Source organism: Physeter macrocephalus, chromosome 14 (genome assembly GCF_002837175.3).
Source record: "Physeter macrocephalus isolate SW-GA chromosome 14, ASM283717v5, whole genome shotgun sequence".
In the NCBI taxonomy this organism is placed as follows: domain Eukaryota; kingdom Metazoa; phylum Chordata; class Mammalia; order Artiodactyla; family Physeteridae; genus Physeter; species Physeter macrocephalus.
The window spans coordinates 104,673,854-104,691,006 of record NC_041227.1 but is presented as its reverse complement, the minus strand read 5'-3'; the positions used below and the strand labels follow the sequence as shown (position 1 = coordinate 104,691,006).

The 17,153-nt window shown below is 48.6% G+C and overlaps 1 protein-coding gene across 3 annotated transcripts in view; it reads left to right on the top strand.

The window, feature by feature from the left end:
* Window positions 1-17,153, top strand: part of SCPEP1 (serine carboxypeptidase 1) — a 67,082-nt gene that overhangs the window by 14,440 nt on the left and 35,489 nt on the right. For all 3 annotated transcript variants that reach the window (XM_028498689.2, XM_028498688.2, XM_024127895.3), the window contains exons 6-12: window positions 3,733-3,805; window positions 7,786-7,823; window positions 8,348-8,476; window positions 9,317-9,410; window positions 10,186-10,299; window positions 12,723-12,860; window positions 13,873-14,036. In XM_028498689.2, coding sequence (XP_028354490.1) covers window positions 3,733-3,805; window positions 7,786-7,823; window positions 8,348-8,476; window positions 9,317-9,410; window positions 10,186-10,299; window positions 12,723-12,860; window positions 13,873-14,036 — 750 coding nt within the window. The remainder of the gene's footprint in view (window positions 1-3,732; window positions 3,806-7,785; window positions 7,824-8,347; window positions 8,477-9,316; window positions 9,411-10,185; window positions 10,300-12,722; window positions 12,861-13,872; window positions 14,037-17,153) is intronic.

Here is a 17,153-nt window from a genome sequence, read left to right as displayed (position 1 = left end):
GGATTTATCCTGTATGGGACTCTCTGTGCTTCCTGGACTTGATTAACTATTTCCTTTCCCATATTAGGGAAGTATTCAACTATAATCTCTTCATATATTTTCTCAGTCCCCTTCTTTTTCTCTTCGTCCTCTGGGCTGAATGAGATCCTTGCTGGGTAGAGTAATCTTGGCTGTAGGTTTTTCTGCTTCATCACTTTAAATATGTCCTGTCACTCCCTTCTATCTCTTCTTCTGCCTCAGTTATTCTGCTATTGACCCCTTCTAGAATATTTTAAATTTCATTTATTGTGTTGTTCATCACTGTTGGTTTGCTCTTTAGTTCTTCTAGGTCCTTGTTAAACGTGTTTTGTATTTTCTCCATTCTATTTCCAAGATTTTGGATCACCTTTACTATCATTATTCTGAAATCTTTTTCAGGTAGACTGCTATTTCCTCTTCATTTGTTAGGTCTGGTGGGTTTTTGCCTTGCTCCTTCACGTGCTGTGTGTTTCTCTGTCTTCTCATTTTGCTTAACTTACTGTGTTTGGGGTCTCCTCTTTGCAGGCTGCAGATTCGTAGTTCTCGTTTTTGGTGTCTGCCCCCAGTATCTAAGAATGGTTCATTGGGCTGTGTAGGCTTCCTGGTGGAGGGGACTTAGTGCCTGTGTTCTGGTGGATGAGGCTGGATCTTGTCTTTCTGGTGGGCAGGTCCACGTCTGGTGGTGTGTTTTGGGGTGTCTGTGGCCTTATTATGATTTTAGGCAGCCTCTCTGCTAATGGATGGGGTTGTGTTCCTGTCTTGCTAGTTGTTTGGCATGAGAAAAAGGGAAAAAAATATATATATATCGTTGCTCCCAAAGTCCACCACCTCAATTTGGGATGATTCGTTGTCTATTCAGATATTCCACAGATGCAGCGTACATCAAGTTGACTGTGAAGCTTTAATCTGCTGCTCCTGAGGCTGCTGGGAGAGATTACCCTTTCTCTTCTCTGTTCGCACAGCTCCAGGGGTTCAGCTTTGGATTTGGCCCCGCCTCTGCGTGTCGGTCACCTGAGGGCATCTGTTCCCGCTCAGACAGGATGAGGTTAAAGCTTGAGCACCTGATTCGGGGGCTCTGGCTCACTCAGGCCGGGGGGAGGGAGGGGTAAGGATGCAGGGCGAGCCTAAGGCGGCAGAAGCCAGCGTGACGTTGCACCAGCCTAAGGCGCCGTGCGTTCTCCCGGGGAAGTTGTCCCTGGATCACGGGACCCTGGCAGTGGCGGGCCGCACCGGCTCCCGGGAGGGGAGGTGTGGAGAGTGACCTGTGCTCGCACACAGGCTTCAAAAAAAAAGAGAGAGAGAGAGAAAAAGGGAAAAAAATATATATATATCGTTCCTCCCAAAGTCCACCACCTCAATTTGGGATGACTCGTTGTCTATTCAGATATTCCACAGATGCAGCGTACATCAAGTTGACTGTGAGCTTTAATCTTGGCGGGCCGCACCGGCTCCCGGGAGGGGAGGTGTGGAGAGTGACCTGTGCTCGCACACAGGCTTCTTGGCGGCAGCAGCAGCCTTAGCGTCCCATGCCCGTCTCTGGGGTCCACGCTGATAGCCGCGGCTCGCGCCCGTCTCTGGAGCTCCTTTAAGCGGTGCTCTTAATCCCCTCTCCTCACGTACCAGGCAGTAGAGGCAAGAAAAAGTCTCTTGCCTTTTTGGCAGCTCCAGACTTTTTCCCGGACTCCCTCCCGGCTAGCTGTGGCGCACTAGCCCCCTTCAGGCTGTGTTCACGCAGCCAACCCCAGTCCTCTCCCTGGGATCTGACCGAAGCCCGAGACTCTGCTCCCAGCACCCCCGCCCGTCCCGACGGGTGAGCAGACAAGCCTCTCGGGCTGGTGAGTGCTGGTCGGCACCGGTCCTCTGCAGGAATCTCTCCACTTTGCCCTCCGCACCCCTGTTGCTGTGCTCTCCTCTGTGGCTCTGAAGCTCCCCTCTCCGCCACCCGCAGCCTCCACCCGCGAAGGGGCTTCTAGTGTGTGGAAACCTTTCCTCCTTCACAGCTCCCTCCCACTGGTGCAGGTCCCGTCCCTATTCTTTTTGTTTGTTTTTTCTTTTTCCTTTTGCCCTACCCAGGTACGTGGGGAGTTTCTTGCCTTTTGGGAGGTCTGAGGTCTTCTGCCAGCGTTCAGTAGGTGTTCTGTAGGAGTTGTTACACATGTAAATGTATTTCTGATGTATTTGTGGGGGGGAAGGTGATTTTCACGTCTCACTCTTCCGCCATCTTGAATCTCCTCCACAAATAAAGTTTTATTAGAACTCTCACTTGTTTACATATTGCCTGTGGCTGCTTTAGCAGTACAGTGGCAGAGTTGAGTAATTGCAACGTAGTAGACTTTTGTTGTACAAAGCCTAGAATATTTAATATCTGCCCCTTATAGAAAAAATTGCCAGCCTCTGATGTAGGGGATGTTGTGCACTTCATTTTGCTTTGAATCAGAGGGCACATAATATCCAGATCTAGTCTGATCCCTCCATTGAACTCCTATACCCTCCGCCTGAACAGAAAATTATCTGAGTGTTGTTATTTTCACACGACATGGATGTCCAGTTCTTCATCCATCTTTCGCTGAATAGTGGTTTTAACATCAATTTTTAATTCTTACACAAGTCAGTAATTTCATTAGGAGTTTCCAAATGATGGTTTTCTCCTCCCTTCATTTTGTTCACATTTGTTAGCTGGTATTCTCCTATAAAGTGGAACTTTTCCTCATCAGCTGGGACTATTTAAGTAACTTGAAATAAGTTCCTTTTGGAAAATGCAAATAATGGCATAATTTTTTCTCTTTTATTACCAGTGTTCAAAGTCAGGCTATTCATTGTTTTCTTATTTTAGATCTCTGAATAGCTTGTGCATTCACATAATTCAAAATTCAAAATATGTAAAAGGTATGCTATAAAAATTCTCCATCTTGCCTCTGTCCCCCACCCAAGGCAACCTCTATTAGTTTTTCCTGTACCTTTTCAGAGTATTTCATGCCTATATAAGCTAGTTCATGTATATTCTTTTCCCCCATTTTTATACAAATGATTGTATATACTGCACACTATTCTACATGTCTCTTTTTTACTTTAGCAGTATACCCTGGAGGTCTTTTTATATTCGACCATAAAAAGCCTTCTCATTCCTTTTTTTAAGCTGCATCATGCACCATGGAAATAACCATAATTAATTTAGCCCACCATATTGATAAATATTTCAGTTGTTTCCAATGTTCTGCTATTGGGCAGATGAATTCCTTTTAAATGGATAAAAGCAGCAGGGGGCATGAGTTCCCAGTCTTAAGGCATCCATCCCACCCTCAAGGACCTTCTGAGGAGGCCTCCCAGCTCTCCAGTGACCACTGGAGACAGTGGCGATTGTACCCAGAGAGCCCCCAGAGCACCTTGTGAGAAATCAGAGACCTCCAGGGGAAAGGGTGCCAGCGTCCCTTCTAAGGAAGAAATAGGGGCTACACCAGATCCCCCGCACATCCTGCCAACACCCTTGGGAAAATTCAAACAATTCCTACTCATTTTGCAAATGGCAGCAGGAAAGAGTTACCCTTGCCCTCTAGTGGGCATCTGTTGTCTTTGGATATCCAGAGTATCCTGGGTGGGCAGGAGCTTTCTCTGCTCAGGAAAGACAGTGTATAAAGGCTTGGCTCCCTCATGTTGAGGAAGGGATTGAGGCCCCTGGGTCTTCTTGACAAGGATATTTTTTCGCTTCTCTTTCAGGCCACTCAGCAAGGGACCATCCAGTGCAACTTTGCCGGGGTTGCTTTGGGTGACTCCTGGATCTCTCCCATCGGTAAGTAGGGAATTTTCAGACATTTTAAAATTCCCTTTCCCTACCCTTCGGGACTTTGGGCTGTGGTGTCTAGATCAAAGAACAAGGCAATGGAATTCTCTGGGTCCTTGAAGACGTCAACAGAGAAAGTGTTTGCCCCAGGAGTATTCCAGGAAATTCGGGGGTGAGAACTCATTTACAGAGCACCTACCGTGGACTGCTACAGGCTGAACCGAGGTCTCTTAGTTGATTTTCACAATAAAAGAATCAAATTTTACAGTTGAAGACATTCTAGAGACTTAGAAAGATGATGGAATTTGCCCTGTGACACACAGAATGAGTCGCCTGGGCAGGATTCAAAGCCAAGTCTGTTTGTCATCTCGTCCTGTCCACCATCCTTATGCTAACATGAGCATTTGGGGTGAAATTCCCACCTGTTGCTCATTTTGATGGTGAGGCAGGGCTACCATCTGGTCCTGTAACTCAGAGGTTTGAAATTTCATAACCTGAGCATCCTTGTTGGGTGTATAGATAAAAGTTGTTTGGATTGTATACACCCAGGGTGTGGCTTCGGGCATCTGAAATAGTCACTGTGGTAGGGTTAACTCTAGTGCGGATTTCTAAATCTCACCAATGTTGATGTTTTGAGCATCATGTGATTCTTTGTTGTAGGGGGGGGTGTCCTGTGCAGTGGAGGATGTTAGCAGCATCTCTACCCGTTAGATGCCAGTATTTCCACCCCAGCGTGGCAACCAACAATATCTCCAGACATATTGCCAGATGTCCCCAGGGGACAAAATCACCCCAGTTAGGAACTACTGCCCTAACCTAACAAAAGGTGACTTTTCACAGGCAAAAACAAACTGTAGAGTTAGATTTCAGAAGAGAAGTTGCCTCTGAAGGAGGGAGGGGAATAAGCTGGAAAGGGACACGAAGGAACTTTTTAGGCTCTCGTTGGGTGGTTGTTACATGAGTGCATGTGTTAATCGAAACTCTTCTAAATGTATGTCTATGGTTTGTGATGTGTGATTATGCCTCGGGTTTTTAAAAATAATAATTTATAAAAGGTAATAGTTTCCCCTTAAAAGATAGAGATTTGGCTTGTTACAGAGCCATGTCCCTGATGGATTCAAGACATTCTGAAGCTGCTTGGAATGGTTATTTCTTGCCCTCGTTCTTGGCATCTCCAGGGCAGGACTGAAAGGACAGAACTCAAAGCTCAGTCCGCATTGTGAAAAGGGCTGCTCTTTGTGTTTCCTTCCTGGATGTACTTCCTAGGATGCCAAGATGTTGCAGAAGCCTTGACCTGAAGCGTGAGGGAGCCAGCAGGTTTCCTGCCAGGTGTCTCACTCAGAGTGACAGAACTGGCCTCACACTTCCTTCGAGGGTCTCATCACAGCTGTGTTAATAACACTAAACACTTTTCATGTGTTAACTTCACTTAAGGCTTGCAACAGCTCCATGTGATGGATGGTATTATTATCCTAGTTTTGGGGGTGATGAAATGGAGACTCAGAGAGGTTAAGCAATCTTCCTAAAGTCACACAGCTAAAGCCAGGATGCACATGAAGGCAGCAGGCACTGGAATTCATGCACTTAACCATTACCCTGCATTCCTCCCTGAGACCAGTAAGTTAGCCTCATGGCTTTGCATGTGCTCTTCATCTGGTCCAAAATCTCCCGAATTCACCTTGTTGTGACCCACCTCCCCTTTTGAATCTTTCTGCCCAGCTCTTAATCCCTCTTTCCAGGTCCACCTTGATCCCTCCTTCCAGATCCACCTTACGTTTCACTCTTCCACCCCAGAAGTACTCTCTTTTTTGACGAAGTACTGTTAATTTTCATAAGCAATTATTAATTGCTTGCTAGGGAGTAGTTGTTTTGTTGGGTGCTAGGAAAGATACACAGACATGCTTCATTTCTTCAAGAAGATCTGCACGGTTCAATATGGTAGCCGTAGCCACATATGACTATTTAAATTAATTAAAATACATAAAATTTTCCATCTTTCATTTGTACCACCCACAATTTCAAAGTGCCCAATGGCCACATGTGGCTGTTGACTGTTGTTTTGGACCACACAGATATAGAACATTTTGAGAATTCCCTGGTGGTCCAGTGGGTTAGGACTCTGTGCTTCCACTGCAAGGGGCACGGGTTCAATCCCTGGTTGGGGAACTACGATCCCACAAGCCTCGCGGTGTGGAAGAAAAAAAAAAAGAAAAATAGAAAAAGATATAGAACATTTCCATCATTGCAGAAAAGTTCTGTTGGACATCAGAGGTCCGTACCAGAGTTCAGCAAACTACGGCCTCCAAGTCAAGTCTGTCTTGCCACTCTGCTTTGGTAAATAAAGTTTTTACTGGGACACAGTCACACCTATTTATTTACAGATCCTCTGACTGTTTGGAGGCTGCCGAAACAGTTGAGTAGTTGTAACAGAGATCAGCTGGCCTGCAAAGCCAGAAATATTGATTATTTATCTCTTTCTTTCAGAAAAAGTTTGTCAGTCCCTGGTCTAGATCAAGCAGGGAATGGGATGCATTGGAGAACTGCAGATGATTCTTTATAAGAAACTGAGGCACGGGCTTGATGGTTTAGCTGGAGAGGTGAATGACAGCTAGGTCCTGAAGGACCTGGTGTGCCTGCATTTCTCAGGGTGTGCTCTGAAGGATACCAGTCCAGTGAAGTGCTATGCAAAGGGCTCCATGGCCAAATAAGTTTCAGAAGTGCCAAATACTGGTCCCACTTCCTCAAGGTTCACAAGGTACATTAAAGGCTCTGAGAAGTCCTGCAGTAAAAAAAAAAAAAATGTGTTGTCTTTTGCATAACCCCAAAGGTATTTCACCAGCAAGTCATTTTTCCTTCTAATACTTAGGTTAACATTCTGTAGAGCTGGGGTTATTTGAAACAGACTTTGAGATACTTGGGCTTAGGGGGAACCATTGAAGGCTTTTAAGCAAAGGAGTGACGTGTTCAAATGTGCTCTATAAGTTTTGGTCCTTGATGTAAATCAACTATACTTCAGTTTTTTTTTAATTACAGAAGAAAAAAATCACATAAGCCAAAAAAAAAAAAGTTGTGGTCCTTGCTACTTTTTTGGCACATCTGTCAATGGCACTAGCCGTACTTAGTGTTATGGTAGTTGTGAACTTGTCCAAACCAAGCCCAACTATTCTCTTTGAAGTCAGGTATTGTCTTACTCATGTTTATACCTTATAAAGCTCCTTACTGGCTTTAGGCCCATAGGAAACTCTCAATACATTTTCGGGATTGAAATGAATTGATTGGCAGTACAGCACAGACACTTGCTGTGAGGTCCTTAGTCTTCTTCCTTAATTAGCTCCTTGACGGAAGCCGGCGTCCCCAAACTGGAGGAGCAGGCAGGATGCAGAGCAGAACTCTGAAGGTGGGGAAATATTTTAGGCTGTCACAAAGTCTAGAAGTCTGCCAATGAGAGCCTCCGCTGCACACGCGCTGCTTGCCTGTGGTGCCATCCCTGGCAACTCACTGGCTGCGCCAGTATCAGGCCAGATTAATGTAGCCTTTAGTCCTGAGTCACCAGAAAGACCCCCACAGCCTCGCCCTACCTCCCAGCCACTGAGACATCAGCCCTGCATGGGCCCTGGTGAGTTAAGGAGCCTTCAGACCCAAAGCCACTGCGTTTCTTCTGTCTCTTTCTGCTTTGGAAGGAAAACTAGTTAGGTATTTTGGGGGGAGGACAGAGCCACAACAAACTTATTTTATTCTTTTTTTTTTTTTTTTTTTTTTTCTTTTGCGGTACGCGGGCCTCTCACTGCTGTGGCCTCTCCTGTTGCGGAGCACAGGCTCCGGACGCGCAGGCTCAGCGGCCGTGGCTCACGGGCCCAGCCGCTCCGTGGCATGTGGGATCCTCCCAGACTGGGGCACGAACCCGTGTCCGCTGCATTGGCAGGCGGACTCTCAACCACTGCGCCACCAGGGAAGCCCAACTTATTTTATTCTTATGTGGTTTCCTTTAGATTCAGTGCTCTCCTGGGGACCTTACTTGTACAGCATGGTAAGTAGATGAGTCCCCAGCTCTGCACCTTCTGTGGTTAACAGTCCAGCTGACCTCTTCTGGCTCTGTCCGAAGGAAGGACAAAGCTAGCTGGGTTTGCCTATGTGGTTGACACTGCCCCTTAGGGACTTATCAAATAATCCATATCAAATCAAAAACCCTAAGCAACAGCCGGCCTTGGGGACAAATTTAAAGAAATATCAGCACAGTTATCCCATTTCTCCAGGTACAAGAAATGCACATTTTAAAATCCACCCCCCCCCGCTTTTTATTACAGACATTTTCAAATATGCAGAAAAGTTGAAAGATCATGGTGAACATCCATATACCCATCACTTAGACTCAGTTACCATTTTCCTATATTTCCTTCATCAGTAAACACAGCACTTGTAATGCTGTGCTTTCATATGGACGGTCCCCTTTCTCCTTCCTGCCACTCTTTCTTTTACCCATCCCTAACTGGAGCAATGCCAGATTTGTGTCTCTCACAAAGTGGGCCTTTTAGTTCTTGCTTTGCGTTCCAGTCTCTTCTCGACGACCAAGGTCTGGCAGAGGTATCTCGGGTTGCAGAGCAAGTCCTGGATGCCGTAAATAAGAGACTCTACAAAGAGGCCACAGAGCTGTGGGGGAAAGCAGAAATGGTCATTGAACAGGTAAGAGGGGACACGCTTGGGGCCAGCCTGCTTGGCTTTTCCCCTTGGGCGAAGGGACCTTGGTTGGTGTTGTTAGGATTGGAATCTATCCCGAGACTGCCCACAAGTCGAGAAATGATGTCAAACTAAACGATAGGGCTTCCCTGGTGGTGCAGTGGTTGGGAGTCCGCCTGCCGATGCAGGGGACGCGGGTTCGTGCCCCGGTCCGGGAGGATCCCACGTGCTGTGGAGCGGCTGGGCCCGTGGGCCGTGGCCGCTGGGCCTGCTCGTCTGGAGCCTGTGCTCCACAGCGGGAGGGGCCACAGCGGTGAGAGGCCCGCATACTGCAAAAAAAAAAGAAAAACAAAAAACTAAACGATAAATCTGACGAGTCTGAGCAAAGAAAGGGTCAGAAAGCCACCCAGCCTGCAAGACTTGCCTGCCCCTCGACTGAAGGTATGGCTTCCATAAAAAAGACTATATCCCACAGAGGCAAGTGTTTGGATCCTTGCCGAGCAGTGCTTTGGCCCCAGTGAGCCAGGAGGGAAGAATGCACAGGCTGAGGACTTGAGTATGTAGGACACTCTGTAGCTCCGTTTTCCCTGGTAATTAACACACAGGCCCTTGGCTTCCTTCTGCTGCATCGGAGCTCCACTCGGATGAGCTGCTCACTATGCCAGGAGACCGGGCTGACACTGCTGGTCTCTGAGCCTTAAGGGCTACATTTCTTTCTGGTCCGAGCAAATGTACAGAGTTAAAGCTGTCCTCGGATAAGGTGGAGAGCCAGGTGCCATTCTGTTTGGCAACTTTGATAATGAATAAATAAAACAAACAGCCAAATATATTTCTACTGTGTTTCAGAACACAGACGGGGTGAACTTCTATAACATCTTAACTAAGACGTCTCCCATGTCTACCATGAAACCGAGTCTAGAATTCACCCAGAGCCACATAGGTGAGTGGACCTTGAAGTTGCTAGACCCTGTCTCAGCCTCCGTGTGAGAGGAAACCAATTTTTTAAAAAGCTTTATTGATATACAATTTACATACCATAAAATTCACCCATTTTAAGTGTGTAATTCCATGGTTTTTAGTTTATTTAGTTGTGCACTCATCACCACAGTCCAGTTTTAGAACATTTCCATCACCCCAGAAAGATCCCACGTGTCTGTCTGCAGTCAATTTCTGTTCCCATTCCCAGCCCCAGGCAACCGCTAATCTGCTTTCTGTCTCTAGATTTGCCATTTCAGGACATTTCACATAGATGGAGTCATGCACTAGGTAGTCTTTTGCATCCGGCTTCTTGCACTTAGATAGTGTTTTGAAGTTGGGAAACCAGCTTCTGCACATTGAATTACGATGTCAGTTCTCCTAAAGGCTGGATTGAGTTGTCTTCCCTGTGGGTGCTGAATGCCTGGTATCCTCCCGCCATGTAGAAGCTGCAGGAGGCCTCTAGATTCCACTCAGCTGATTGCCTTTGGCCGTGCTGGATAATCTCAGTGGCCCCAGAGTACATAAAATGCAGCAGTCAAAACCAATAAAGCATCTCCACTTTGAACATGTTCCTGACTCCCCCCGCCCCCTCGCCATCTGGGGGGAATCAGGGGGACACTTCTCTTTTTCCAGGTGCAGGCCTCCCTCTTACACACAGCATCCCCGGTAACTTAGAAAAGAGGTTCTCTTGGTCTTATTTCCAGTCCTTTGACTCACCGTGTACCAGTTTGTTTTAGTTCATCTTTTCCAGCGCCACGTGAGACACTTACAGCAGGATGCCTTAAGTCAGCTCATGAATGGTCCCATCAGAAAGAAGCTCAAAATTATTCCTGAAGATTGCTCCTGGGGAGGTAACTTGTGTGACCTAATTAAAGCGTCTTTTGTAGAGCTGGGGGGTGAAAAACGTGGAAATTCAAAGGCCTTAATCTGTTGAATGGGTTTTGGGGATGGCGATAGTGTGTTGCATGTAGAACAGTATCGACACTGATAGATGAGCAAACATAGAAAGACAGTAAATAACATGCCAAAATTGGTTCAGAATCGGGGGTTGGTAAGGGAAGTGTGTGGGGAGAGAAATGAAGCGACTTTTTATAAGTGGAAGCCAGGAGTGAGTACATGGGAATCTTTACACCCTCCTCTTTACTTTTGTATCAGTGTGAGGTTTTCCATAATAAAAAATTGAGATTAAAACCATGCCCAAGGCCACAGTTGGTTGTGGGTGAGACTTCCAGACAAAGGTCCTTTCGGACAGGGTTTGAGAAGCTCTCTTTGGCTGGCCTCTGCAGGCATCCTGATGTGGATGTGGTCTGCCATCTATTGCATTCTGGTCTGAAGGTCATAGTGGGGAAATACTGGGGTCCTCAGGGACCGAGACCAGGTAGAAATCTAGCATAAGTTCCTGCTCAGTCTTATAGGGAAGCCATGAGTAAGTGGGACTCCCAGACTACTGGAGGGGAAACACTCAAGCTGAGGAGGGTTTTGTTCATGTCTAAGAGACCCCAAAGCTATGCCTCTGTTAGGGCAGAACGTTGACAGCGGCAGAGAGGCTGGGACTTGGCTCTGGCCCTGGCTTCTTCAGGGGACATGGCCATCCTCCCAGCACGCAGTCAACAGAGGACTCGTCCTAGACCTAGTGTCTTCATTTCCCCCTCACCCCTTAGAGTTTTCTAGAAAATGAGGGAAAAGTTAGCTCAAATAAAAGAATGTGGTGTCAGAGCTTTAAGGGGTACAGACCCCCATGGGAGGTTGGATGCTGAGAAGGAGGAGATGTGAGCATCCCCAGGAGGCCAGGTGAAGGTTCAGGCTCACAAGAGCACATCTTTTCAGCTCAACCCCTTCATCTTACCTTCATGACAGTGTTGTCCAGCCCCAGCTTCTCTCGTTATAGGGACCCTCCCTCCCTGCCCAGTGTGGCTGGACGGGTGAGCCAACTACACTTTTGCAGATGAAAACTGATAAGAGCAAACTCTCCCTGGCTCCGGGTATGCCTGTGTATGGGTCTGGAAAGGACAGACTGTCATTTCCGGGTACCCTCAGTGTCCCAAGTCCAGTCTGTAGTTAAGGCCTACATACTTCGGAGTCAGCCAGGCCTGCGTTCCAGTCCCAGCTTGCCACTGGCTGTTTCGCCCGGGGCATGTTTCTCAGCCTCTCTGAGCCTTATTTTCTTTAGCCATTGCACAGGCTAAAGAACCTAAGCGCGCAGGGTTGGTGGAGGAAGGAGGCAATGGGATGTTGCTCGCAGAGTGCTTACTTAGCACAGTGACTGGCAACTAAAAATCAATGATGGCTGCTGCTGGTGTTTAGTACAATGACAGTGCTGGTCAGGGATCCAGCAAGAAGGCTGTGCGGACCGCCTCCTCTCCTGCCTGGGGCTTGTCATCCATGTGACTTTACCAAGGGCCAGCTCCGAATTGGTTTAGGACTGATTTGTTGATTACCGAGGTAGCCCTGCTGGTTCAGAGCTTAACACTTGGCCCTGAAAAAGCAAAAACAAAGCAAAACAAAAAAACCTTGTCCCTGGTGTTACTCAGCAAAGGAGGAAAACTAATGCTGGCCCCAAATCAGTTTGTCCCCAGAGAGGACCAGCCCAATGGGTATTTTCTTTTTTTTTTTTTTTTTAATTATTTTGGCTGCATCGGGTCTTCGTTGCTGCGCACGGGCTTTCTCTAGTTGTGGAGAGTGGAGGCTACTCTTTGTTGCGGTGCGTGGGCTTCTCATTGTGGCGGCTTCTCTTGTTGTGGAGCACGGGCTCTAGGCGCGCGGGCTTCAGTCGTTGCGGCACGTGGGCTCAGTAGTTGTGGCTCGCGGGCTCTAGAGCGCAGGCTCAGTAGTTGTGGCGCGCGGCCTTGGTTGATCCGCGGCATGTGTGATCTTCCCGAACCAGGGATCGAACCCATGTCCCCTGTGTTGGCAGGCGGATTCTTAACCACTGCGCCACCAGGGAAGTCCCTCAAAGGGTATTTTCTAAACCTCCCTGTTTCCTTGGGTGTTAGCTTTCTCTGGGTTTCCATCCCTCATGATAAATGGCATCTGCTGTCATCCCAGGCACCTGGATGAACAGACACGTGTGCTGTTTGGGCTCCCCTTCTACATGGCCAGCTCGGGGCACAGATTTCTGGGCCAGCTGGTCCCTGTTGGTGAAGCAGCTGCATATTCAGTCTTTGTTAGGTGCTGCACGGTGGTCACTTTTGGGTGCTGGATGCTCTGGGCTGACAGGTGCCTCTTGTTCTGGCAGGTTCCAAACTGCTACCTCTTTCTCCTTCCCCTTGTACAGGCCAGGCTGCCAGCGTCTTCCTGAACATGGAGGGGGACTTCATGAAGCCAGTCATCAGCATTGTGGACGAGCTGCTGGAAGCCGGGGTCAGCGTGACCGTGTATAATGGTCAGCTTGACCTCATCGTGGACACCATGGGTAGGAACCACTCGGGGCCCATGGAGGCAGTGTCGTGGGTTGAGCTGGAAGGGAGCTGGCCTCTTGGGGGACTGTTGACATTGAAATGGCAGGAGGAAGGCCATTTCCTGTTACATGCATCCACCCCTGAACTTGACTCTTTGAAGAGGGTAGGGCTGCCCGAGGTTGTGACCCCTCAGAGAAGACTGGCCTGTCCAGCTTTGGAAGCCTTAGGTATGATTACAGAAAAGGATAATACCCACGCCCACCTCGAAATTTAAAAAGAAGACATTTCCCTAGCCACTGGACAGAGGCACCATTTAACTGAGGGACAACCTCGTTTTTGTGCAGTGTCACATGGGATGGTAAGCACTGCAGCATGGATCAAGACAGCCCTGCTGACCCTGTAAAGATGAGGACCCGGGGGAAATGGTCTTGGTGGGGTCCCTCCCGCACTGGCTGCCACCTGTGCCCACCTTTGGTTTCAGGGAGGGTCAGGGAGAAGCTCAGGCAGATTCTCAGAACTGGCAGATAAAAATCGAGGCACGCGGTCTGGGGGGTGTGAGCGCTTCTCAAAGTCAGCAGGATTGAATATTTTTGCGACTTGGGAGCCAGGGGTACTGAGGACGACTTGAAAAGGTTCTGTGTTTCTTCCATGAGCTCCCCGATATGATCCACCATCTCCTTACGCTGAGGCTTCTCCGTCCTCCTGACAGCCCTGTCCACCTCCAGAGGTCCCCGATTTCCTTCCTACAGAGCGAAGGGGAATGGGAGGGTCAGGGGCAAAACATAGTCACAGCTGTTAGGTTTCCCCCAGGCAGCCTGGCTGTGGCTGGGACACCCAGTGCGACAAATGCGGAGTCCCAGGCCCTGCCCAGACCTACTGCATCGGAATTTGCATTTTAACCAGATCCCAAAGTGAGTTTTATGTACATCCCAGCTTGCAGATTCCATGCTGAATTGTGGGACCTAGCTTTTGGTTTCTACTCCACACAGCTCTTAATGCTGGGCCCTTCTTCATCCCTCTTGTCAGGTCAGGAGGCCTGGGTGCGAAAACTGAAGTGGGCAGAGCTGCCCAAGTTCAGTCAGCTGAAGTGGAAGCCCCTGCACAGTGACCCTGAGACGTCAGAAACGTCTGCCTTTGTCAAGTCCCACAAGAACCTGGCTTTCTACTGGATTCTCAGAGCTGGACACATGGTGAGAGAGGGTCAGCGTTTGTTCCAGATTTGCCACTCGAGTTGGGGGTGGAGGAGCCACACGCACTGGTCTCATAAGTGCACTGGGTTTGGGGCTGTTTTGGGGTCGCTAATAAAACTCTATTTGTGCTTCATTGAAAAAGTAAATCCTCCTGAGAGACTTACGCTGGGTTCTTTATCCTCTGCTCTTTAGGTTAAATGAGTTGAATGTTACTTTCCTCTGGACAGTTGGTCCTGAAGGAACAATTTGTCCCGAGGGAGGGAGGGAGAAATTGTCTTTCCCTGACATTTTCAGGGAGTGAAAGTAGAGCTCGGTGGTCTGTAAGGTTGAGCACAGTGCAGAGTACAAGTGTTTGTGAGGAGCGGTGGCTCTGGAACTTCAATTCAGAAGAGGCTTCACCTGCAAAGACGGGCACTGAGGCTGCAGCACTCTTGCACTTGCCTAGCGAACACGGTGTTTTCCCTTAGGCCGTAGGTGGACTGAGTAGCTTTCCCTGGGCTGAGGGAGATTATGGAGGGCTGGATCCACTATGCAAGCACTTGCACACACGTGCACATGCATACACACACAGACTACCTGCAAAGGAGCCAAAGGCAGGAATGCCCAGGAAGCAGAAGGGGCCCAGGTGTTTCCCTCATGGTTATGCTTTGGTCCAGCCATTTAAATGCAGGCTCTCCTTTCGTCCCAGATGGCAGTTTCCTGGAGGAGATCTGTAGGAAGGATGGTAAGGCTTGGTGCCATTGTGCTAAGACAGAATCTCCACAGAGAAGGGGCTGAGGGACAGCTGTCTGGCTAGAAAGGAGGGCCTAAGGAACTGGCCTTAAAGCTTCATTTGCACAGTGAGCACATCATAGAGCATTCACTTGGACCGCCAAGTAAGTGCTGAGGGACTTGGGGGTGTTACCAACAGTGGTTCTCAACTGGGGTCAGTTTTGCCCCAAGGGGACTTCAGGGATGTCTGGAGACATTTGGGGTTGTCACAGCTTGGGGAGGGTTGCTACTGGTATGTGGTGAGCAGAGGCCATGGATGCTGGTAAACATCCTGCCACACGCAGGCCAGCCCCCCGCCACAGAGAATTGTGCTGCACAAAACGTTAGTCGTGTCAAGGTTGAGAAACCCTGACCTAGAGGAAAGTGGGAGCTTGGGTATATGGTATGCTTGTTCTCACAACATTTATTAGATATCTTGACCATGGATAACTTATCCTCAACCTCTCTGACCCTTAGTCTTCTATAGTTTTTTCCATAAATTTATTCATTTTATTTATTTATTTTTGGCTGTGTTGCGTCTTTGTTGCTGCGCGTGGGCTTTCTCTAGTTGTGGTGAGGGGGGCTACTCTTCGTTGCTGTGCGCAGGCTTTTCACTGCGATGGCTTCTCTTGTTGCGGAGCACAGGCTCTAGACACTCGGGCTTCGGTAGTTGTGGCACGTGGTCTCAGTAGATGTGGCTCGTGGGCTCTAGAGCACAGGCTCAGTAGTTGTGGTGCACGGGCTTATCGCTCCGCAGCATGTGGGATCTTCCCAAACCAGGGATCGAACCCATGTCCCTTGCATAGGCAGGCGGAGTCTCAACCACTGCGCCACCAGGGAAGCCCTTCCCTTAGTCTTCTCTTAAGAACCTCCCAAAGAGAGACAGGAGAAGATGGCAGAAGAGTAGGACGTGGAGATCACCTTCCTCCCCACAGTACATCAGAAATACATCTACACATGGAACTGCTCCTATAGAACACCCACTGGCAGAAGACCTCAGACCTCCCAAAAGGCAAGAAACTCCCCACGTACCTGGGTAGGGCAAAAGAAAAAAAGAAAAAACAGAGACAAAAGTATAGGGACGGGACCTGCACCAGTGGGAGGGAGCTGTGAAGGAGGAAAGATTCCACACACTAGAAGCCCCTTTCGGGGGCGGAGACTGCTGGTGGCAGAGGCGGGAGGCTTCGGAGTTGCGGAGGAGAGCGCAGCAACAGGGTGCGGAGGGCAAAGCGGAGAGGTTCCCGCACGGAGGACCGGTGCCGACCAGCACTCACCAGCCCGAGAGGCTTGTCTGCTCACCTGCTGGGGCGGGCGTGGGCTGGGAGCTGAGGCTCGGGCTTCGGAGGTTGGATCCCAGGGAGAGGACTGGGGTTGGCGGTGTGAACACAGCCTAAAGGGGTTAGTGCGCCACGGCTAGCCGGGAGGGAGTCCGGGAAAAGTCTGGACCTGCCGAAGAGGCAAGAGACTTTTTCTTCCCTCTTTGTTTCCTGGTGCGTGAGGAGAGGGGATTAGGAGCGCCGCTTAAAGGAGCTCCAGAGCCGGACGCGAGCCGCGGCTATCAGCGCAGACCCCAGAAACGGGCATGAGACGCTAAGGCCGCTGCTGCCTCCACCAAGAAGCCTGTGTGCGAGCACAGCTCACTCTCCACACCTCCCCTCCTGGGAGCCTATGCAGCTGAACCCCAGGAGCTGTGCGAACAAAGAAGAGAAAGGGAAATTTCTCCCAGCAGCCTCAGAAGCAGCGGATTAAAGCTCCACAATCAACTTGGTGTACCCTGCATCTGTGGAATACCTGAATAGACAACGAATCATCCCAAATTGAGGAGGTGGACTTTGGGAACAAGATAGATTATTTTTTCCCCTTTTCCTCTTTTTGTGAGTGTGTATGTGTATGCTTCAGTGTGACATTTTGTCTGTATAGCTTTGCTTTCACCATTTGTCCTAGGGTTCTGTCCGTCTTTTCTTCTTTTGTTTTGTTTTTTACTTTTTAAAATTATTTTCTTAATAACTATTTTTTATTTTTTATTTTAATGACTTTATTTTATTTCATCTTACTTTATTTTATTTTATCCTCTCTCTTTCGTTCTTCCTTCCTTTCTTTCTTTTCTATATTTTCTCCCTTTTATTCTGAGGCATGTGTAGGACAGTCTCTTCGTGCTCCAGCCAGGCGTCAGGGCTGTACCTCTGAGGTGGGAGAGCCAAGTTCAGGACACTGGTCCACAAGAGACCTCCCAGCTCCATGTAATATCAAATGGCGAAAATCTCCCAGAGATCTCCATCTCAACGCCGAGACCCAGCTTGACTCAACGACCAGCAAGCTACAGTGCTGGACACCCTATGCCAAACAACTACCAAGACAGGAACACAA